Source organism: Lampetra planeri, chromosome 12, assembly GCF_965212315.1.
Source record: "Lampetra planeri chromosome 12, kcLamPlan1.2.h2, whole genome shotgun sequence".
Classification (NCBI taxonomy): domain Eukaryota; kingdom Metazoa; phylum Chordata; class Hyperoartia; order Petromyzontiformes; family Petromyzontidae; genus Lampetra; species Lampetra planeri.
In genome coordinates, this window is record NC_136118.1 from 14,547,451 (window position 1) to 14,572,534 (window position 25,084).

Genomic DNA, 25,084 nt, shown 5'->3' on the forward strand with positions numbered 1-25,084 from the left:
AGCTCCTCACACAATGTTGGCTGGTTAAACCCAGGATGAATCGTAGGCAGGCCAGCTTGAATGCTTGAAAACAGCGCTAAATTTCCTTCAAAACGGCATTTCATAAGCGTATAGAAGGGAGGGCCCTTAACTGTGGCCGAGAAATCCAGGGCTTTATACATAGCAATGTGCCAGGTAGCTTCCACACAGCATTACACGGCTGATGAAAATATGCCACTGAACTGATTTGGAGACCTCTGCCAAACCGGAGCTAGCCATAAGCACTCTGCCCATTGGAAAGTTAGTTCCGCTCGACTGATTCGGAGTGAAACCTCTGCTGCCAACCAGAGCTGGTCATGAGCAAACTGTGGCTTTCTCCACAACTTATCTATCATTCACGGAGAGTTGAGGGGGTGGAGTATTTGATGATATTAAAGGCCACATCTCTGAGTAGCATGCTCTACGTTCAGCAAGTGTCCAACTCCTTCTCAGAGTGAGCAGCAATTACCAGATCATCATCCATAACATGGTTGATCATTAAGAAGCCACCCCTTGACAACACCCAGGCAGCAATTGCTCCAGTGGCTGGTAGAGGACATCCCCGTGGCATCCGAAGGTGAACAGGAAATGCCTCCGACTCGCAGCCCACGCAGCGTCACCTCAGTTCCCGTGATGATTGAAGGTGTTGGAAAAGATCGCCAGGGAAGGAGGTCGGGCGATTCTGATCGTCCTAAACTGCCCCAAAATTATGGACCTAGCTGAAACTGCTAATTATAATGCTTTAATAGATACCTTCACGGACACAGTGTAGTGTATATATTGGGATACCATCAGAAACTACTTTCAGTCAATTCCTGCCCGTTTTCAATCTAATTTTGAAAACATTTTAAGACGATTTGAACCAGTGCGTGTGTGTGTATTCATAATAGCACCAACTCAACGCGATGAGAAGCGAATGCGCGCACCAAGTGTGAAAACTTCAAATGAAAAACGACAAGTTCGTTCAGTGTCAAAATTCCCTTTAATTGGGATGCAAAATCCCTATCACCAGACACCCGCCCAATTGTGAAAGTGAATATTGCTTCATGAACAAAAGCACATTTCAAGCAACAACTTACACACACTCTCCCACAGATATAAGAGGAGCGTCAATAAATGGATAAAGCCAGCAACTTTGTTTACAGTTACACTTCTGAAAACAATGTGAAACATATCAAGACCCCTGAGTCACATGGGTATTTGTCTTGTTCTGTGCTTTGAATTGCACGTGTGGCGAATGTTCAATAAAACTGTGATCTCACCAAACACAATCCACTCCCCCACCCCGCTTGCTCGCCAGAAACTTGCTCGAGTGGAAAACGAAATGTACAAAGTGCAAGAACCGTGGATGCAGACAAAGCGTGCGGGTGCTTGCACGTGAAGAGAGACCGCCCACCACCAACTCCGCACTGAGCTTCAACGTTAAGGCAAGAAGCTGTGAAAGCTCGGGGCACACGGACACAACCGTCCCCCCCCCCCCCAGAACACTTGTTTCATCTTTGCAAATATACAAAACAATTCGTTAAAATCACGTGCGGTAAACAACAGGTTTCCATGCCACACGAAGAAGTAAGCATAAGGTGTGACATACACACCCCTAGACGATTTGCTTTCACCGTGAGGTGGAGGATTGTCCTCGTGGAACTCCTTCAATCAGTTCTCGGAGCACAACGCCATGCCAGGGATTGCTGCCAGAAGTTTAAACCCCAGAATTACTTCTGGAATAACCTCACTTGGCTTGTTTTGTCACAAGTCAGTCTGGAGATATATTTATAATTAATTCATCGGATGAACTTAAGTGTATAATCAAATGTATGGACAGTTGTTCTGTACAGCCGGTGGAGATCCTAGCTGAAGCCAGGATCTCAGCGGTGCTCACGCGGTGCTCACAAAATCGGCATTTGCCCCCTGAGCAAAAGTATGAACATTTAGTCAGCATCTGCATGTGTGTGCATGCAGGCTAAGCGTAAGATGCAATTCATATTTTTCTTTATAAATATGATACATGTGATGGATACTGTCAGAAAATGCATTCTAATTTCATGCTATCAGCGTCTGAGGATGAAGGGAAAAGCTTGAAAAAAACTGCATCTTGTTTCTGAACAACCTTGAACAATAACCAAATCTGTTGCCAATAGTTCATCAGTCGGCCTCTCTTTCCATCAGCCACAAGGTGGCAGTCTTTCACGCTGTGTGAGCGGCAGTCATGGGAAAAGATTCACTCCCAAAGTCCGCATCCCCCAGCGATTCGATTGTCACAACTTGGGGGTTGCGATTAGATTCAAGAATACGCTTCGTCTCGATTGCAGTTTCCTTTCTCCTTTAGAATAACCGTGACGCATCATTTGCAAACAACAAATCAGAAACATCTCTTACATGCGCGCTTCGATGTACGTATCATGAGCGCAAGAATCGACGCTAATCAATGCATCGTTATGTGGATAGTAAATAATAAACTGTGGCAGGTGGTTAACTTCATATCATACAATATATGCAGACTATTGTATTTTGGCATCACAGATGGACTGGAGTAAATTAAATATCATGTTTTTTTTACAATGCTAGTTTTGCATATCCATAGGGGCCCTGGCTGAAACCATCAAATGTTTAAGTTATGACAGAGTGGTTTAATTTTTGAGCAAACAAAGCATGAATTGTATTCTAGGATATCTGGATCATTGTTCTGATATGAGTGTAGCATTAGCCCTCTGAGCAAGTCAGCCACCTCTTTTTTTTAAAATGAGGAAAAAGTGCATTGAGTGTGCCACATCAAAAAAATGATGCACGATTTAGGTTCACACCTTCAGGCCATGAGGAATTCTTTATTCCCAACGAGCTTTGCTTTCACAGTTCCAAACAGTGCACCAAATAATTCCGTACACATCTTTCTGCATGGCTGAGAATATGAAACATTAAAACAAAAACCTTTTTATTTGGCAACAAACTCGGGCAAATGTTAACCAATGGGAGATCACGAGCTTAGAGCGTGGGCATCCGCACTGCCGTGGGAGCGCACAGAGAAGGCCCTCTTGACCGGCCGGCAGCGTTGCGGGTGGAGCAGCGTGGAGAACCCGGACATGCGGCCACAGCGAGGGGAGCAGGAGGAGGAGGAAGTCCACACGCGGGCTCGCTCTGCTGAAGAAACACACGAGAGACAACTCGGTTGGCAATCGCAAAAGACCGTACGCAAGATAAGGCGGAAATCTGCTCGAGACATTTTATTTTCTGAAGAAGACCTGAGAAACGGGCACATTCTGAATGTCATGTTTCTGCTTACATTTCTGTATTCAGAAAAAAAAAACATTGCAGTAGAGGGGTTTGTTAAATACATTAATTTGTTAAAACCACACAACCCTGGACTGCAGTTGACTGCCCGGCAAGATGCAGCCTCATAAGCCCACTGGACGCGCCGAGATCTCCACCACACGATATATTTATAATTACTTAAAGACATTAGTGTAATTAAATTTCCCAAGGCTCTCTTCAATTATTGGAGAACATTTAACTACATAAATGCTAAGCTGCCACGGTCCCTTCAGAACATCTCACTTTAAATACATATTTTAAAAATAATTTAACCAAATTCCAACCCTGTTGCGATATCGGTTTCACGTGACGAGGTGAAGTATCCAAATCTCTCGCACAGCATTGAAGAACGACTCACAGAAGTGGATAACACAGAGCTACCTCGTCGTTAGAGTCCACACAATAATAGCGGCACTGTTCGCCACACCCTACCAGAGAAAGGCATTTGTAGCAGCCAAACAGACAAACCAATACATTTTGACTTAAAACTTTCGTGACTGCAGGAATTCATATTATTTGGTTCTTTCGGTAGAGTCACGTCTATCTACGTGACTTTACCGAAAGAACCAAATAATATGAATTCCTGCAGTCACGAAAGTTTTAAGTGATAACAAAACCAATATATTGTATTATTGCTATACTGCCATCTACTGGCTACTTTAGCCACAACCTTTAACTCATCCACAGGCGGTCCATTTAGATTAATGCTTTTCTGTAACAATTATTTTTCAAAAGACAAACTAGAACCAATTTCAACTTCAATGAGTCATCAGCTATGTATATGCTAATGTACTTATGTAGCAAACTCCTTTGGATGGCAGCACTGACCAACAGAATAGAACAACAGAATAGCTGCAATGTGTATCGCATGCCTTGTTTAATACTTTCACAAATATTTTGCCTGATCAACAAAACAATTGCATATTGGGGTGGGGGGTTTGCTGCGAGTCATTCATTTAAAAATATGCTCAAGTTAAAACTGTAGCTCATAGAATATAGCCAAGTGAAATTTAGTAACAAAAAAAAAACCCTTATGGGGTTTTGTGCATTCATTGGTGACGGCGTTGAGATTACTGGGTTCGATACACTTGAGAAATTGATTAAAATGTTGGCTCGCTGGCCACAATCAAAACCATGAATCTCAGCATCAACCCCTTGAGCAGACCACCCCCTCCTGGAGGTCTTCCCCCTCTACCTTCTCACTTCCTATCGCAGGAAAGTTCAGCGGCATTTCATCAAGCGTGTGACCAACCTCTTTCCAAGCAGCGCATCGTCACGGCACGGCAGTCGGCGCGCCCCCTCCACGCAGCGAGCGCGGCTCCGTGCGCCTTTCTCTCTGCCGCCTCTGCCGAGCCGCACGTCGATAAGGGTTGGCCAAAGTCATCGCCAAGCAAATGGCAGCGGGAGAGAACATGAATACGTGGAGACCGTGAATACGTGGCACTTCCTCGGTCTCGCGTGGCGACGGTCACGTGGATTCCCCCCTCGAGCAGTCCCAAGGGGTCCCCCACCATGAGATCCAGGGGCTCCACAACAGGGAACGGACAGCGGCCATCGCTCTCGCGCTGCCGAACCCGGCCGGGCGTGGGCAGCTCGCGGCCCCTTCCATCCCTCACTTGGCCGAGGGTCCTGGTCGCGCGCCGTTCCTGAGGTGTGGCCGGGAAGTCGTGGTGGGGTTAGGAGCGAGGGTGGAGGTCGCGCTCGTGACGGTGGCGGCGGCGGCGCCGTGCACGGTCGGCCACGACAGGCTCCGCGGCTGCGCGCAGGCCGGCGGGAGCGGCTCCGTGGGCGAGTGTGGCGCCGAGCTGTGGCTGGCACGGCCCTGCGGCCGCGTCGTTCTGCTACCGACACTGGCGCTGTGCTGCTGCTGCTGGTGCGGAGCGACTAACCGGGGACGCGAGGCCGTGCCTGGCGCCGACGCCGAGCCGTTGACCCGAGCGTGCGCAGTCACGGCCGCGTGCGGACCGTGCGCGGCCGTGGCGGTCCTGGCGGCGGGCCTCCCGTCGGCGGCGTGCGGCCGGCGCACGGGGTGGGTGCCGATGTGCGTGACGATGCTGGGCTTGCTCGGTGGGTGGGGGCGAGCCCTGGCAGCTCCGCCCGGCTGGCCGTCCTGCGGGCAGCACGTCGCGCCCGGCTTGGGCGTGGTCATCACGGCGCTGGGGTAAAGGCGCGCGTGCAGCGTCTCCGTGGAGCTGAGAGACTCCAAGTTTGGCGGATTGGGCGGCGATCCGGCGTGCCGGTCGGCGGGCGTGCCGGCACGCGTCGCGGGCGAGGGAGAGGGCGAGGGTGGTTTCGAAGCGGGACGGGATTCCAGGGGACTCGGGCTGGACACAGACGTGAGGGAGAGGCTGAGCGAGGAGCCGGGTGAGGTGGTGGCGGTGGTGGCGGCCGGGAGGGTGTGCGGACCGCCGGGGGCGGTGGGAGACGGGGACGGAGAGGGTCCCGGAGACGGCGACGGTGGCAGGGGCAGCGAGCAGGGCGCGGGCGGGCAGGGCTTGAGGGAGATGGGCGAGGGGGGGTACACGAGCGACACGTGCACTCTCTCCGAGCCCGTGCCGTCCCGCGGGCACACCAGCTCCGTGACGCCCTCTGGCCGTGGCTGGCTGAGCAGCTCACCTGCGCCCACGAGGGATACACAGCGGCGTGGTCAGGTGACATCGTATGAATCGCAACATTCTACCCATCTTGTTAGGAAATGACCGTGAATAACGACACCAGATGTACTACATCAAATTCTCAGTCCAAGGATGAGACAAATTAGGTGTATTTTATTTAACGGGTTGTTTTCTCAAGTCATCAGCTACGGAGCTGAGATCGTGAATTTACTCCAGTGAGCACACGTTATAACGACGATTAGCTACCTGTATTCGAATCCACATTTGGATACGAACAAAGGGTACCGGCATCCAATCGGTGATCGCACACTCGTGCCTCAATTACGCTATGAGTTTTTCTCTCTCTCCCTCTTTGAAGCCACCAGTAACCATGCTGAGATCATCAAACGAGTTACCCTCGAGGAATGCGACTAAAACTGGGCACGGGGATGGTGCTCACATGTCACGGGATGGAGCGTGTTGGGATGGAGCGAGTTGAGGTATGTTGAAACGTTGGCTGGAAGCCAGTTGTCTGATCTCATCAGCGCCGGTTCGGTGTCCCGACACGAATGAGCCCTGTGTGAGTCACCGGGCCGCCACCTCGTTTCGAGTGTCTTCCTACTCATGCGAGCGTGGGGGGGGGGGTGTGAATCTGTGTTGGCGGCTGTGCGTCGTCGTTTAAAGAATCCCACAGCACTCTAGGGGTTGGTGGCAGTTAATCCATCAGGACACCCACTGTTGCCTCCATACATGGGAGCACCACGACTATTGTTACTTCACCTCTCATTTTTTTCAAATATTTCAAATGCACAATTCAAAGCGACACGTAAATGTGCCAGTAAAAAGGGGGAAACCTATTATCGTAATTTGGTACTGGCAAAGGAGGTCCCATGATGTAAATGTGCCCCAGTTACTGTGATTTCAAGAGTAAAACAAAAAGTAGTTACAGATTAATGTTGGAGTATAACAGTGGTCCACAGTGGCCTAGGCATGTGAACGATGACGTTATTGCGCCTTCACAATCCACCTCTGAGCACATGGCTCACTCCACACCTTCGACTGGCACGGTTGGCTACATACGGTGCGAAAGAAGTTCAACATACGTACGTACATTCCCCACAGCAAGTTCAGGATGAATCGTATTGGGAGTTGAAACAATGATTTTGTGCCAAATGCTCCTGTGGTGAACAAGGTGACCACGAGGCTGAGACAATGATGATGAATGTTACGTCGCTAATAAAATATATAGCCAGTGTAATATCACGGGTTATGAACACAATGGCTACACAACGCATTATGATCAACATATTTAAGTTGTTAAATGCACGTGCACTCTTAAAGAAGACTCAACGAGACGCAGACTGATCGTGATGCTTTCGCATAAATGAGCGGCGCGTTACATCATTTCTTGAAACAAACAGAACGAAGGAAAGTGATAGCATGACCATGATGCTGCATGAGATAACAACAACAAACAACAACCGGCAGTGTGTTTCACTTATACGGCGCTACGTCCGGAGCACATTTGCGTTCATGTCACACAGCCGTGACACTGCCGCCCGCAGCTCGTGCGCGACGAGACCCGGCACGAGAGTTCCCACATTGCCGACGGCAGGGGGCACAGCATCGCCACGACCCGCGAGCGGACGCAACGATGCCCCTGCGTTGTCCGCATGTACTGCGCGTTCAACTTCTTTAGCGCCGTACGTAGCCAACCGTGCCCATCGGAAAGTCCGGTAAGCGTTGAAGCAGCGGAGCCTCTTGGCGTTTGTCAATTTGTATGGCCGGGAAATTTAAGAGTGAAGCAGGAGGAGGATTTCTCCACAAATCTGGCTGTCGCCTGATGAAGCTGGTTGTAATTACTGGAGAAACGTCACGGCACTCAGATGGTAAATGTTGTGGCTTGGCTCTCCAACACACAACCTGTGTGCTGTACTAGTGACGAATTGGTACGTTCTGTTTACGTGACAACCCTTACTAGTTGGCTGTGTCGGGTGGTGGCGGGTTTAACGACATATTTATATATTGACACGATCTAACTCCAAAAAACCCTCTTGTGGATTATGAGAATGTGACGATCATGCGAATGAGTGTGGAGGAGTTACAATGAGTGGAGTTACAATGAGTGTGGAGTTACAATGAGTGGAGTTACAATGAGTGTGGAGTTACAATGAGTGGAGTTACAATGAGTGTGGAGTTACAATGAGTGGAGTTACAATGAGTGTGGAGGAGTTACAATGAGTGGAGTTACAATGAGTGTGGAGGAGTTACAATGAGTGGAGTTACAATGAGTGTGGAGGAGTTACAATGAGTGGAGCGGGCTAAAGTTAAGCCAACCCAAGAATAGCGAGCGAGCTTACGTTCGCTAATGTCGCTGAGCAACACGCGGTGTTACGGTGGCTAACAACAGCCATGCAGCTTACGTCTACAATATCAAGAGAGTAAGAACATCATCAATGGTGCGTCGCGGGCGACCACAGCACTGTGACGGATGAAGGACGTTTACGAGATGGATCGAAAAGACGACTTTATTTTCAGGCAGTGATTAAAGTTGGGATCAGGATCTAAATGTTGACATAACGAGGTGAACAAGAGAGGGACACCCCACTAAGTGTATATAATAAGAACACCCCACTAAGTGTATATAATAATAACACCCCACTCGGATCGGTGGATGGGAGACGCGGATCGACTGGCAACGGAAGCAGAACAAAATCGTAACGTGTGGTGTGTGTGCGTGTTGTGTATGTGTTGTGTGTGTGTGCGTGTTGTGTGTGTTGCGTGTGTGTGCGTGGTGTGTGTTGTGATGTGTGTGTTGTGTGTGTGTGGAATGTGTTGTTTGTGTGTTGTGTGTGTGCGTGTTGTGTGTGTTGCGTGTGTGCGTGTTGTATGTGTGCGTGTTGTGTGTGTGTCGTGATGTGTGTGTTGTGCATCCGTGTTGTGCGTCCGTGTTGTGTGGTGCATGTTGTGTGCGTGTTGTGTGCGTGTTGTGTGTGCGTGCTGTATGCGTGCTGTATGTGGTGTGTGTGCGTGTTGTGATGTGTGTGTTGTGTGTGGTGTGTTGTGATGTGCGTGTTGTGTGTGTGTTGTGTGTGGAAGCACAAAGAGAGACACGTTGGGAATTAAGAAATAAAACAGAAACAGGGACGCATGGACGAGAGAACAAATACAAAAGACAAAATGTTGACTTAAGGAAAGTAAATGAACTTGGGCAGGACGCATCCCGGCTAGAAGGGACGGTGGTGGCCGATGGGCGAGACTGGTGAGGGATCGACAGCCAAAGGAGGGAACGAGGAGAGGACTCTCCATCTCCGCCACGCTCCCATCAGCAAGACTGCCGCTCCCTGTCCACGTGGACACAAGACACGAGAAGAGGCTTCTTTTGAGTTAAAGCTTTCGTCACTGCAGGGTTTCATATTCTTGGTTCTTTCGGTAAAGTCACGTAGAAGGGAAACAATAAAATAATAAAAATATAAAACAATAAAAATATCACGACGTTTCGATTGCAACACAAGCACACATTTTCTTGCTGTGGTTTTCACACCTGATGATTGTTTGTTTTGCAATCGAAACGTCGTGATAATTTTATTGTTTTATATTTTTATTATTTTATTGTTTCCCTTCTACGTAACTTTACCGAAAGAACCAATAATATAATATAACAGGCTTCTTGTGACCCTTCTGTGCGCTCCTCATGTGGCTTGCTTGTTTTTTATTGGTATTGTAGCGTTGTCCTCTCGAACAAAGCTAAACAAAAAACCTTGAACAAAGTCTCAATCTTAATCATCATTTATCAGTTCATGAAGGCCCACGAGGATTGATTACAGTATCTACTTTTCAAGTAAGACCTGTAGTGACAAATAGCTGCTATCGATCTAGTTTGCTATTTATTGGACCGGCGAGTCCAAGGAATTGTGCTCATGGCATCTCGGATGACGATACCGTGACGCCGAAACCGACTCGTGAGAATTACTCGCACAATCCCCCTCGAATACTTTGAGCTCCGAATATCTCACCCCTGACAACGACGACAACCTCACAATGGGCACCCCCGTGACGTCCACCCCGTTATTTTCTCAGCCTATGAATAAAGAGACTTTTTTAATGCATTGGGCAGCCCCAGTCAAGCGCAGTCCCCATAGAGGTGCCATCTGTGCTCGCCGCGCCGACTGCATTCACGTGCGCGCTCGCTTAGAACAAAACGGGGCAGCTGCTCTCCGTGCAGAGATTCTCCCCCCCCCCCCAATGCACCGCAGGGAGCAGAAGCCAAACCCAGGAGCCTCGCGTGATTGGCCATTCTTCTTCCATTCTTCTTCCATTCGCTGAACTTGAACTTCAAAGAAACGTTTAAAGTATTTGCAGCGGCGCAAAAATACAACGTCAATTCAAATCTCAAATTCCTCCACGTCATCTCCACCAACGTGGGAGATAAAACACGTGTTTATAAGAGATGATGGATAGTAATCACCACTCCAAACGGGTAGAATTACTGTGCATGTGAACCCGGAGCGCAGCCACCGTTCTGGGATTTCCGAGTGGAGTCGTAGAGACGTTCCGAGGCTGCAAGGCTGATCCACTGTGCAGCTCTCGGGTGCAATTCTGACAGGGAGCCCACACTTGTAGATCTTGTTAATTAAATCTAACTTTGAACATTTTTCACTTGGATGTTTCCTTCAATTTACAGACGTTGCACCTGGGTTACGGGACTACAAATTAAATATGGCAGCACCCCATCACTTTGGGATTTTATTCAAATGCTTTTTTTTAATAATCAGTAGCTATTCTTTTAATTTGTAGTCAAAGGCCTAATGTATACAACCTAGGTTTGTCTCTAACTTATGTTGTTGCTCTTTGCACCGCCTCTCTTAGTATTGCAAGTGAATCAATCATGACAAAATGACGCAGACACAAAAATCTGACGCAAATACGTAACAGCATAAGGAGAAACACGGGGAGACACGGGGAGACACGGGGAGACACGGAGACCCAGATAACTCTAATGTTGTGGGGACACCAGATAGGTGGACACATGGATGGCTGGACAGACAAGCAGATTCGCTGACATGCAGGAATGCGCGCCTGCCCCTCCGCGTGCTCCCTCGCCGCACACTGTGGCACGGTAATATGTAACACGAAGCCACTTTGCGCTTACGTCCGGTGCATCTGTGCGTGCGCCTGTGTGTGCGCACGCGTGTAATTTGGCACTGCAGCGATAACATCAAGTGCTACGGAAGCTGACCCCCCCGCCATGCCAAGTTGTAGTGAATCGCAGCGTTGAGTGGCACTCGGATGGGAATTTGGACACCGCTCGGGTCTCCAGAGAGCGGTGGTCCTTCGGTTGTCTCTGGGCGCCCAAGGGCTTCGTGATTTGTCCGTGACTGTGATTAACATACTGATGCAGGGCAGCTCGTGAAAGGTCCAGTCTGCTTCCGTGGGTTTCACGGTTTTGGACGACACTCACAAGTTTTAGAGTCCGTGGTTGCTTCTGCAAAATCCGTAATGTGAGCACTTTTTGGTGGGCGAATAAATCCATGAATGTGATTTTCACGATGGATTTATAGCCGTAATTTTTTAAGTGATGAGATAATATGACCTCTTTACTAGAAGGGGGAATTGGCAGTTCATCAGAATACAATATTGCACTTTTATATTCCCATTAACAAAGCAACCGTTTTACTGGATATTAATCGCGAATATTTCACACGGCAAAAAATAAATCCCCTCTGAGTTGGGACGTAAAACTCACGTGAACGTATTTTTGATCAGTCGTCAGCGACCAGTTTGACACCATTAATTGGGGATGATTGCGAACGTGGCTTAGTCATGGGTGGCTGCCGCAATTTGCACCCCAAATCTGAGAGGTGCTGACCCCTGAGATCCGACTCGAGCACGAGGCCACACAGGATCTCCCGAACAACCTCGCAAGCTCAATGCACATCGTGGGATCAGCATTCGATCACCCGAGTGACTACGTCTGCATTTAGAGTCAGGGCGCTGGCGTTTAAGGGCGTGTATTGTTATGGACGGTGATCCCCGTGCCACCAGCCTCTTAGACGACTGATGCATTGTTTCCTCCCTCAATAGCAATGCACTTTCAGTTCCTGTTAGGATCAATACCAGACAGTTACTGCAGGCACACAGAGCAGCCGGAGGATTTATAATTAATGGACATCGTGCGGCGAGCGCTCGTTTGCACGCGCAAAGACGCGATGCGTCACGTGCACGCCGATTTGGCCCACATACCCAGCCTCTGAGCAAGACGAAACCACAGAGTCGTCCGCCCCCGTCCCCGAGTCTTGCAAGCCGACTCGTTTAGGCGCACGTTTCAATCGCTCCGTACATCTAGCCGGGCAGTGATGGCACACACCTGGAGTCTAGCACTGTGGAGGCCGCGAGGGGCGGTGACTCAAACTCACGGTGTGAAACTCCCTTCTCCTGGGCGTTGAGGTGCCATACCCTGGCTCGCCAGGAGAAGGCAGTACAGCAGGTGGATTAATATGAATCTGTTTCCATCTGTACGGGAAATGAGTGTTGCCCCCTTGCACGTGTGGGTTTTCTCCACTCATAATAAACATACTAATAATACATTTTCTGAGAACGTCTTAAATAAAATAAAATCCCAATGCAGGGCCGAGCTGAAAAAGAGTTCTTGAACTCAGTGTGGCTTTCCTGGATAAATAAATTATAATTCTTGTTGTTATAATCTGAGTCATGCCTCCTGGCGCAACGCACACACTCATTAGAGCCACAGAGACGCGTGGGCCACGCACAACTTGCCAATTAATCTATGACACAAACCGTTCAGCCAAATAAAAATACTTTAATCTTTCACGTCTTGAACAGTCAGCTTCAAATAACAAGTTTAAATGGGGCCAAATTTAAATATTCTACAGTATTTTAATTAATAGTCTAACAGTCACTGCTCTTAATTTCAAGCGAGGAAATATCACTCCAGCGAGCCGACTGAGAGCTAATTTAAACGCACCATTCTGTAACATCTCATCTGCAATGTGTGGCTCTTTGCGATTCTAACAATACAGTCCTTGATCACGCAAATAATGTTTTCCTCACACTCATAGGGTATTTAACTCATCTTCTACGAGAGCTCCTCTTGAAGCACAACGCACGGCGATCCAAAGAGGGCATTCAGAAGGAACAAGGCCATCATCTCTCTGGGGAAAATAACATCAGCAAACTGGGAACTGAAGATGAGCATGGGTCATTTTCTATCACTGGCTTAGATCCACCTGTGGTGAAGAGGACTCAATGACCTGTTCTCACTGCAGCGGGAAGAAAATTGAGGTTGCATACAACAACAGAGTGCTAAACACAGCTAGGCACGAAGCTTTGCGTTGTCAAAAGTACAAAAGTACTTTACGCTTGTCCCAAAGGTTGGATCTCAAAAAAGGCCTCTTCCTAATTTACTTGGGGCTTTACCAAACCGTGCTGTCCGTGCAATACAATGTGCATGCTCTTTGGTTCTTTCGGTAAAGTCACGTAGGTAGAAATAAAATAAACAGCAAGAAAATGCTGTCCCACCTGATGAGGATTGCTTGTGTTACGATCGAAACGTCGTGATTTGTTTTATTTTATTTTATTTCTATCTACGTGGCTTTACCGAAAGAACCAAAGAGTATGGATTCCTGCAGTCACGAAAGCTTAAAATCAACAATGTGCATGTTCAAGAGCTTTTGGCATAAATGAAAAAAGTAGGCCATCATGATGAAGGCATCACAGCGAAATCATGAACACGCATTGAACAAAGTGTTAATTCTAGATTTGAAGCTTTCGTGACTGCAAGGAATCATCTTCTTAGGTGTTGATGGTAACGCCACGTTGGCCTCAGCTCGTGGAGATTCCAAACCGGTGTCACGCAACCACTGATACAAATTACAGACGCTGTCCAATAAGAATGGAATGCATCATAAAATAAAAATCCATGCCCATTGGTTTTGTTATTGCATCATATCAAAACAGCATGCCAGTGCCACAGAACTGCGAGCCGGGCTGTGTTTGTTTGGTGCGGCAAAGGTGCCTCCTTTAACAATGGGAAATGCTTCGTTGATCCACGCACTGCTGCTCCCATTCACAGCATTTTCTGGCACGATCATGAAGGGAGTCTGTGCATGAGCAGCCACACAGACAGCCTGGGATCCGGCAGTGTTTCACGAATAGGTCAGGGTGCTCTCTTCGTTCAATAGAAACACACCTTGCAGGTGAGACCCGGTAAAGTTCCATTGGGTTCAAGACTTTCTTCGTTAGCCCCCCCCCCCCAATCCCTGTCCAGGCAAACATGTGATAGCTGCTGGAGCTTGCGCCCGCGTCGGCTTGAGCCCTAGCCCTGGATGCGCTCTCAGCGCCGCTGCTGTTCCTGCTACTATAATAGCCGCGGCCGTAAACCCACGCAGACGTAGCATGTGACACAAAAACACTGAACAAATATTGTCCCAGAAAGACCGACAGATTTCCCAGGACAGCTACCCTGGACAAGAGGACGATTCTGCGAAAACCAAGGCACGTACGTAGACAGGAGGGGAAAGGTGCCGTGAGCGAACACCGATGAAGGCCAACGTGGAACATGGGGGGTGGGGTGAAGTCAGGTTGCCTTGCGGTCAGAGCGCAATGCGCTAACCCACTCCGCTACACACACGCGCACTCATCAACACACACACACGTGCAAGATATATAAGCGTGCACAGACATACCACCATAAATTCATATAACACACACACAGCCAGATGCTTCCAAGATGCTGATCATAAACAAGCAATATGCTTTCTCACTTGCATGCATACAGGTGTATAAACACCGACACATTACTTAGAATCATACGAATGTCTGCATATAGTACTTGAGCACACACACAAACGCAGTCATGCATGTGCACACGAACACGTGCACTGACATACAAAAGGCACTCTAGACACGCACACACACGCACAGACGCACGCGAAACGGATATCGCGCGCCGGCACGCGTCCGTCCACAGGCACGGAGAGAGCCACACGCAGAGTCTTGCGGAGAGAGCCACACGCAGAGTCCTGCGGAGAGAGCGGGGATCTTCCCTCCTCGATCTGCCGCACTGTACCCGCGGAGCCTCCTCCGCCCGGCGCTGCGTAACCCCTTGCCGGCTTCCCCTGACCGGCCTCGTTCCAGGACCGAGCAGGAAACCACGCAAGTCTCGCCCCCAGCAGCAGGGTGACCACCTGGTGAGCGTGGCACGGGGCGGCCGCCCGGCTATGGGGTCGTTTGTTTTGTTTTGTTTTCAGGCGAATATCCGTAAAGGAAACGAGAATCAGACCCTGTCGCTGAAAGGGTTCCTCTGAATGCCTCCTCACCCGAGACGTCACGATGTGTAAATCAACACCGAGAGACGCACGGTGGTTATTTCTGGTCGAGTTTGTAAACCCACGGGTGTGCTAATGACGGCTCATGTGCCAGCGCCGCCTCGTAAGCCACAAATCCCTGCCAGATTTATCTTGTCCCAAATCATTTGTTGGATGTTTTCGGGGCAGAGTTGTAATAAAATGTGTGGTTATACGGTCATCTAAGCTGCAAACAAACACATCAACATTTAATTCCCTAAAATCGTAATACGAAAATAGCGATACATACATGGAGCTGTTCTACGTTTTCCTTGTAATTGTAAAACATAAAAGATGTCAAATATTACCGAAACGTAAAGATGGCAGCTTGAAATATTGGGCATGTTTAAAAAATGTAAAGGCGAAACAATTATAATGAAAAACACTATACTTTATCATTAAAACCGCTGTTTCCGTCTCGGTTAATACAACAAGTTTACAGTTTCATTTAATGACATTTTCCAAGACGATGTAGACAATGTATAAACTCGATAGCTTCCTTTGTTGTAGTCAACATTTCTCCCGATTACACACCAAGAACAAAGCCCCTTCAAGCACCAGAAGCCAACCTCAACACCAGCAAAAAAACAACACCATCTGGCAAGGAACAACTTTCAGGTGTTACACAAAAGGCACCGAAAAGGACTCGTCAATTAACCCCTTCATCCACACTCGAGGTCGCACTCATTACGCGCAAAGTGGCTGCCACATATGAACCACGTGACGTCGCCGATCTCGTCAAGGAGCATAAACCACCACCACCGCCACGCGACCTCCGGGCACCCTCGCAGCAGCAGCAGCAGCAGCAGCAGCGGCGGCAGCAGCAGCAGCAGCAGCAGCGGCGGCAGCAGCAGCAGCAGCAGCGGCGGCAGCAGCAGCAGCAGCAGCAGCGGCGGCGGCAGCAGCAGCAGCAGCGGCAGCGGCAGCAGCAGCAGCGGCGGCTCTTGGCTGCTGCCATCGAACTAAGGCGGCGGTCACCGCGTCGCGCGGCGCTTTCAGACGCGCTTCTGCGGCCGTCTGGAACGCTCTTCCTACTGATATGAGGAAGCCAATTAAGCTGTGCACTTTTAAATCTAGATTGAAAACTCGTTCTTTTAGAACTGCTTTTTGTGTTTAGGTTGTCAATGTGTTGGAGCCCTTACCATCTTTCCCCTATATTTATATTTTTATGTATTTATGAAATGATGTACGAAGCCGCGGCATGTCAGCTGCTCTGACTCACTTGAGTGTGTGTGAATAAATGATTCATAGTTTGGCGTTAAAATATATATTTCAAATACGGCATTATGTTTATGATACATGGTTTGTTTTCGCAAAAACTGAAGAGACCAAGAATATACACATTTTTACTTAATTAAAACTTCGTAATGGCCTGCTGACACCGCTCAATTATTTTGCAAATGAAACGTCGGGAAGCATATTGACGTCTGAACAATTCGCTGGGATGTGTGGCTCAGTTAGGAACAATAATTCACGGTCACAAGCGTGAGATTGTGAGCCTCAATTAGCAGCAGAATAAAGCAGCCCACCACCATTCCTCCAGGGTGTGTAAAATGAGCACCGTCTCGTGAGGATGCAGCGATTGTCCCTGCCATAGGAACATGTAATTTCCAGCAGAATCACCAATCAGCATCAGGTGGTCATTTGCAAAAGTGATTAACCATCTTGTATATTAAGTGTCTGCCATGGGAAATGGCATTGGTTTTAATCTGAGATCTCTACCGAAGGGCAGGCTCTTGGCTTCAGTTCAATCCACTCTATCCGATCTTGAGCTTTCCCATTAATTTAATGTAACAGGGCCCCTTTCTACAAATCGTTAAAACGGCACCTTCCGTTTCTACCTCTTGCCTTGTTCTCAGTACCCTGGGTGCGTGTATGTGTGTGTGCTGATGCGTAGTAATGCTTGGCTGTGCACGTGTGCGCGCGGGCGGATGTGTTTGAGCCTTTCTAAGTGTGCCGCGTCTCTGCCTCGTCCGTGCCGCCCTGCGTTGGCAACCGCACCATCGCCCTCCTCCCTCCACGGGCAAACAGGGGCCTGCTCCAAGTGCACGTGGAATGCACCACGTGCAGGAAGTCTCAGACTTCAAACGACTTGCCCAAGCTGTTGATATCCCTAAAATGGGCTCTGTCCAGGTGCTGGCTCACACGGGGGTTGTTTGATCACACGCTACTCACATGTGCGGTGCGCTGCACGCACTCCCACCGCACACACACGGGGTGCGTGCGTGCGTGCGTGTCTTGGAGTGCGCACGCCAGGCCCGGCTGCAGCTCCTCTCGGATGGGAGGCCAAGCAGAGCCGTTGTGTGGGGAGGGGGGGGGCACCCTGGGAGTGATTCACACTGCCAAGCAGAGTGAACTTGGGTGTATGTACGTGTGTATGTTGAACTTCTTTCGCAGCCACGCTAATAGGTGGTGCGGGCGAAGGACAACAAACTAAACACACAGCACTTGCAGCAGTAGCTTAGAGTAATTGGCTATCTCTGTTTTACCACGTGTAATTATAAAACGTGTGATTTGATGCTCGTAACCTGAGCATAATCGATATTCGTGGAATTGATGAACCGATGCACCGCTATGCCCACAACAGCCAACTGCTAATGATAAATAGATGCCAAGCACAGGGCCCAAAAGCCCAAAATGTCCAGTTGTCCAGTAACAAACAGCACTGTCAAGAGTGTGACACGTTTCTTTACACGAGAAAGATTATTTTAAGTAACTGGGGAAAGAGAGACGACGGGAGAAGGGAATTCCAAAGTGGGGCAGTGCGAGGAAGAAGCAGAAAGAGGAGTGAGGTGACCTGCAGAGCGGCGAGTGGACACCGTGCGTGTGGGCGAAACGAAGCTGCCATTGTCTGGCAGATCCGAGTCCTCACCGCGGCTGTAGGAATCAACAATAAAATTCACGGGAACAGAAACCACGGTCATGACTACAGCGCTGTAATACACAATAACCGCTCTGACACAACTGTGTGACCTTCATGAAAAGGGCAATTGGCAAAGCCCCAAAGCCATGGTGCCTCACATGATGAAGCTGCCTGCCACCTGGAGGCCATTACCCAAGATTCATCTACTTGGTTCTTTCGGTAAAGTCACGTATGTTTTATTTTTATTATTTTACTACTTCCCTTCTACGTGACTTTACCGAAAGAACCAAGAAGATGAATCCCTGCAGTCACGAAAGCTTTAAACCGAAAAATTACCCAAGATGTTGCTTCTCTAGGCATCTATACAAAGTCCCGAATTGTTGCTGGCTGATGCTCCGACCAAACACGAAGATTCCACGCACTGCCGTAGACGTTCACAGACTGTCGGGGCAAATCGCCGTCAGCGAGCGCCGACTTTGCGACGGTGCAAAGCGCACACAGATGCGTGCCACGATACTGCACCTCGGTAAGGACTGGTCATTTGCAATCACTGGGTCTGCACAATTACTTTCGTTTAAGTATTCTACAATTTAAAAATATGCTATCGTTTTAAATTAGCATTTATTTTTCTCGCTGGAATCCCATTCCGTCGTTTTTGGCTTAATTGAACACAAAATACTCTTTAAAGGTTTAGTCAGCGCTGCCCTGTTGTTACGAATACGGATTTAAATTTATCACTGTACATCCAGACAATAAAGAAAAAAACTGTGTTTTGGGACAGCTGCTGAAATATTCTCGTCACTCTGAGATGAGGATATTACAAAGCATTAAGCGTGCAATGGAGATTTAAATAATGTATTCGTTATTGGGCTGTTTCTTTATGGAATTAAGGATCGCATTGAATGCCATTAGACCACAGGGCACCGTTTTTAACACAACTGGAATGTCAAACCCTCGGCATGTCCACACGTCTCGCATACTTTGACCAAACATTTAAAGCAGGTGTGGCCAAGGCACACTGTACGCTCAGTCTTGCTCTGAAGTCGTGCTGGGTAACGAATGACAGCTCATTTGTCCTGTTCCATAGCCTTCGCCAAACGGTAGAGAGATAATTGTTTTTGCCAGTAGCGACGATATAAGATTGAATTTAGCTCCACTGATCATATCTGGACTCGAATTAACGACGTCCACTTCACCTGGACGACTGTATTAGTGATGTTTAAGGCAACACCAAAACACATAGCAGGTAGTCCAGGAGAAGGCTACCATCTCCAGGGACGGGCAAATTGCATGGGGGTCTAAGACGCTTTCCTGCCAACGACAACCGACCCATCAAACCGAGACATCCACAATCTACCTCTCCGACAACTCGAATCCCGATCCCCCCTTCTGGGATCCCGCTCTCACCGTCCTAGGATCTCATCTGGGTCCAGATAAAAAACTCTGGCGAGCAGTTGAACTACACGGACGTCCAGAACAAACACCTCATCTGGCAAACCTCCTGGCTATGGGATTTGAACATTCCTCGAAGATGCTGGTGTACCATGAACGGCATCGGAACATCAATGGTGCACACATCTACTTCATACACTTAGGGATGAGGACAAGGTGTGGAGCGACAGAGGCCATGCAGCCCAAACGATGGACCGTGTGGTCAGCCAAGGAAGTCCGTGCTGCTCCTTCCACGGGAGCACAAACTCTCTCTCGAAGCCCTCTTGGGGCGAACAGACCTACACATTGGCATTCATCTCCTGAGCTCATTGGCATCATACGCAAGACTGCAATAGCACTGATTATGATCAGCAGGCCTAAACGTTTTCGGCTTGTAATTAGCAAATGGGCTGTGCTGATCGCTGTGTTAATGTAAACGGTGTCTAATGAACAGCACATCTCAAACAACGTTGGAGTGGCTGCGAAACTGGGACACGTGTTGCTTGGGCCTGTGGTGTGTGTGCAATATGGGCCATTAACTGATGGCAGAGGAGCGAAGCTCACAACAACGAGCGGAGCACCGGGTGGCTACAGCACAGTAAGTTAGCACATTAGGGGGCACAGGTGGTGCATCGGCCAGTCATCTCAGGCAGTCAACCCATGGCACCTGGGTCTGTCCTGTGACCTCCTGCTGCGGGCATTCGACACTTCACGTGGCCTTAACATGCACATAGCCTGGCACAAGCGCCGTGGCAACGTCACCGCCACTTAGTGGCGAATAGCAGTTGTTGCTGATATGGGCCATGCAGGTGCTCACTGTGTATATCAGTGTGATCATTGTACCCCAACCTCAGTGTACCTCATAGCTCATGTGCTGTGTGCATGATGGGGAGCCACGACCACTACGATCTAACGAGGGGCCTGCTCCGAGAAGCTTGGACTGTTGCTGTTACCATCATTGTCTACACCAGCGGTTATTTTACCTTTACGACAGCTATGCACCCCCCTTTGGTTCTCATTCGTAAAAAGAATCATGTTAATAAACACATCGGGGTTTGATGAAACAAAGTCAGTTGTACTCATGTGCCCGTGCTTAATATGTCTTTCGATGATTTACCTTCGAAAAAAATCTGGGCCATGTCTCGCACCCCCAGCGGGTGCGTGCACCCCAGGGTGAGAACCACTGGTCGACACAACAACAAACTCATAAGCCAAATACATCGCACGAGATGAATTGTACTAAATTGCCCTGCAGGAGGCATCCAGGATGCCCGCTGCCTCGATTCTCTCACCCCAAGGTGAAGCAAAGCTATCAGAGGCAGTGATCGCCACCACACCCAACGATTGCTCATCCCATCCTGCAACGCGCGCCCGCGCGCACACGCGAATGAGTGCATGGGAATGGAAATCCTGGCTCGGACCCAAAATATTGATAGCGATGAGGTTATCTAGCTTGGCTGACATTCCGGCAGCAGCAGCAGCAGGGAGGAACAATAGAGAGCGTGCTGTGATGTGTCCTGCGCTAAGGAAGCAGCTTCCTGCCAAAGATATTGTCCAAGTGCAGGCGAGCTGTGTACAGACCACTAAAATCGGGCGGTGGCTCCTGCAAACAGCAGCCTGCCTGGGCCTGCCTCCAGCACACCGAGTGAGAGCTCCCATCTTCGTTATGCAAGAGCAAGTTGTGATTCAAATCTGACATTGGGAACATTGTGAACATTGTGTAGGAAGTATATGTTAGGGGTGGAGCGACGAATACATTCATGAATTAATATTGACTTTTAGGTCCATTGTGCTTGCAATGATTGGTGTAAGTAATTGACTGACATGACCCCTACATGAAGAAAAACAGTGCACATCACTATGGACCCAGGTATCTGAGTTCGATTCCCGATCATGGTTAAAGAACTGTTGAATGATATCTGCAACGAATCCAGGGCACGCACTTCACCACTGACCAGTGTAGTGAAGTATGGTCAAACAATGTGGGTGTGTGGAGGGTTCTTCCAACAGTGGATTGGCGAGGCATATACATCATCATTACTTTTTATTTTACATTTGAACATGGGAGCAGACTCTGTATTGGCTCCTTTCAGTCATGCTATCAAGTGCCTTGCACACGTGGGCAGACGAATTGAGATTCGTTCCCTGGATTTGCATAATCTCACCTTCCAAGTGGGCTGTTCCCCCATTGTGTGTCACCAACCCACTTGGTCTAATGACGGTCGCACAACGTCCAATCTATTGTGGCCGTGAATTATAATTATAACTATAATTATAACAGCAATAATTAACCTCCGCTTGGAACATACTCCTGTGCGGGAGGGTTGGACTGGGATATTTGCCAAATTCCATTTTGAGCATCTGTGCTGCTGCTGCTGCAGAATTCTGCGTGTGGCAGGAAACCGGATGCCTTGGAGTAAACCCACGAATGAGCGAGCACTCCAATGTCACTCGGGTTAGAAGCAACCTGGATGCAATGCTGTACAAGAGCACCGCCTTGCGCAGCTGGCAGGCATCTCGCACACACACACAGACACCTTGGCTCCACCAAGCCACGGTGCAGAGTTGCTGCTTTTGAGACATTTTGTCCAGTGTCACACCTATTAGAGGGAAAAAACGCACTGCCTGTTTATTGAATGCATAACATGGCACGATTGTTGATGCATCTGTGGACTCTTTATGGGTCAATGTTCTGGTGTTGGCCGTGAACAAGTCACGGGTCTCCCCTAGGTCGACTCGGCCTCAAATGACTACCTGGTACGCTGTGTAAACATCGCCGCTAGGAAGATGAAGGCGGCCGGGCGTGGCGCTGGCCCCCCACCTTCAAGTCGGCACGTGTGCCGTGCCGACTTGAACAGGCGCTCGCTAACACTTGCCACAGCAGTCTGTAAAGGCTATACGGCAAATCCTTGTTTTGTGTTACATATACTGTATATACATACTGTCCATAAATCATCGGCATTCCACGTGGTGCTAAACACCCGAGGAATTTTTGCATCCCTGCCAAAAAACTGGAATATATATTTACTGTACTTCCTATGCAACGCGTACTGTACGCGAGGCGCCCGTGTACAGGACGAGATGAAGCGCACCGCTCCAAGGCAGTGATGACTCGACGTACAGGACTGTACACGCTGGCTGTGTATATCGTGAGTAGGTGCAGCGCATCTCAAGACGTTGTCTCCAGGTGACGAAGACACGCATTCAAAAATATGTTTTGTTCCCCTCTTATCAGAAAATGGCAACGCTTCACAATCGCTCTCGTTTTGTTGGAAATGCCTCCTGCTCCCCGATTTCCTTCCACTCTCGAAAGTGCATCGCCTCCTCAATCCACCCTCCCCCGTCGTCAAATCTCCGCACGGTGGGGATGTGCGGCCGCTGCCGGACCGCCGTCGTAAGAGCAGCAAGCGTTCCGCCAACCTCGCTCCCTTCGTAGTTCCACAATCTCCGTCCTTCGGTCCGAAAGCACGAAGTAGACTTGGAAAAGTGCGCGTGCAATAGCGAGCGTGCAATAGCGAGTCTCCGTGTGATGTGGAAATGGTGGTGGGGGAGCGGGCTACAATAAGTGGAGTGAATCCCAAATGGATTCCGTCCAAAATTGTTAGGAGGTTGGGCGATTGGTTCAGCCCAGCTTTGAACGTAAGTGGTCAACATCCACGTATTTAAGACCGAAACAGGAGGAGGAATTCTCCACAATGCTGGCTAATTGCCCGGTGAAGCCGGTTGTTTTAATCGCCTGCGAAACGTCAAGGTACTCGAAATGTTGTGGGTTTCCTCTCCAACACACCAATGTGGCTGTACTCGCAATGAATTGGCACGTTTTGTTCACGCGACAAACCTGACTAATTGGCTGTGTGGGTGTGGTGGCAGGTTTAACGACACATTTATATTTACGTGATCTAACTCCAAAATGGATCCACCCGTGGGTCCCCATGCTGTAGCCGTATAGACGCCTCCAGGCCATTCCTGTGCACATTCGGTTTCATCGCTCCAGCCACCGCTACCATAAAAAATATACATAGCTTGTGGCGTGTGACCGACAAGGGAGTTTCATGTACGCATGTACTTGTTTTTAATCCGAGGGATGCATTTTCATGGCCCTCTCCTTCAATGCACCACGGAATGCCGCCTTCACTTTGTAATTAGTTTAGCTGATAAACAGCTTGACTGGCCCAAGTCTAACCTGGCCCTCATAGATCTTCGTTATGGTTTTTAATGCATAGGGCACTGGCTGATGACCTGGGGGTCATGACCCATACGAGAGGGTCGCACGTAAAGTCATTCAGGGGTCACGGGGTGCGGAGGGAGAGAGTGCACAACCAGGAACGGAATTACAACATTTATCAAAATGTAAGCAAAACATTTACACAGGATTGACAAAGTACAATATTCCACCGATGTTTTTGTTCTTACACCAACTATTTAACTTGCCGAGTGTACAGCGCAACCATGGCAGCAGGGCCCCAAAGTCACATCGCCATAGAGAGATACACCACGGACCTCCTTCCTGCCTCTCTAATGTGGTATTTGTGTGTGCGGACAACGAGTAGCAAGAGCATCGCGATAACCAGTAGAGTGCTATTGCTTGAGACATCTCAGTGAGCCATGATAGTACAATAACGAACACAATGAATTGGTTCCGACGACACACACACATTACTTCCTCTGTTTTGGTTGGATGTGCTCGACACGATGAGAGACACAGAGTCGTGATCCACTTGGTTTTATATACGAAGGGGTCATAACCCCCCCCGCCCCCAACAGGCAGACGGCTGAACACAGCGTCAGCAATAACCCCGCAACGGCGCTCGGCACGCGGCCAGCTGGCACCCACGGGACGGGCGGGAGGGGGGGCACCTCCACCCCCCCATCCTCCTCCTACACCGACCGCTGAAGCTGCACAAGTCCCAAGCTCACGCTGGGCAGGGTCATCTCAGACGGGCGGCGCGCCCTGGGCAGTCACCCGCATCGTCCCACGCCCACGGTGTCAAGGTCTGAGATGATAATCGGTGTCTATGTATGGGTTACGCGTGCGGTGGGTGTACCTACGGAGTGGACGGTGGGGGCGGTGTAGTGCTGGGTTCAGTGTTGTTAGGCGGTGCAACAATGATTTCCACCCCCCACCTCCACTCCCTCGAAATGCAATTGATCGCTGTGAGTCAGACTCGCGAGTTCGATTCTCCTGAGGGTGGGGGTAGTCACGTGGTCACATTAGCCATCTCCACCAGCAGGGCAGCACCACAACACCGCCCGTCCCTCTGACTGGCTGACATCTCTCTGTCGTGGGGCTGCCTCCGTCACCAAGGACCTTCGTGCTCTCTCACGTCCTCAGCCTTCTGTTCTCTTCCACTGAAATGTCTGTTCAGGAGGTTCAGACATTCACTGGAGCTGTCCAAGGTACGTCCGTCTCCTCGCCTGAACCACTTGTGCGGCTGCTGGGAGCCGAGACCAATCGAGATGTTCTTCATTACAGACTTCTGAACGCTTCACCTTAAAATGTTTTTGAA

The 25,084-nt window shown here is 49.2% G+C and overlaps 1 protein-coding gene across 2 annotated transcripts in view; it reads right to left on the reverse strand.

Moving 5' to 3' along the window:
- Positions 1-981: 981 nt before the first annotated feature.
- Positions 982-25,084, reverse strand: part of MFHAS1 (multifunctional ROCO family signaling regulator 1) — a 58,317-nt gene continuing 34,214 nt past the window's right edge. Inside the window, exons 3-4 of one of the 2 annotated variants that reach the window (XM_078599621.1) lie at positions 4,577-5,940; positions 982-3,150 (exon numbers count right to left, since the gene is read on the reverse strand). In XM_078599621.1, coding sequence (XP_078455747.1) covers positions 4,937-5,940 — 1,004 coding nt within the window. In that variant the 3' untranslated portion in view covers positions 982-3,150; positions 4,577-4,936. Of the gene's footprint in view, positions 3,154-4,576; positions 5,941-25,084 lie in introns of both variants that reach the window. The other variant, XM_078599620.1, reaches the window with a different exon arrangement.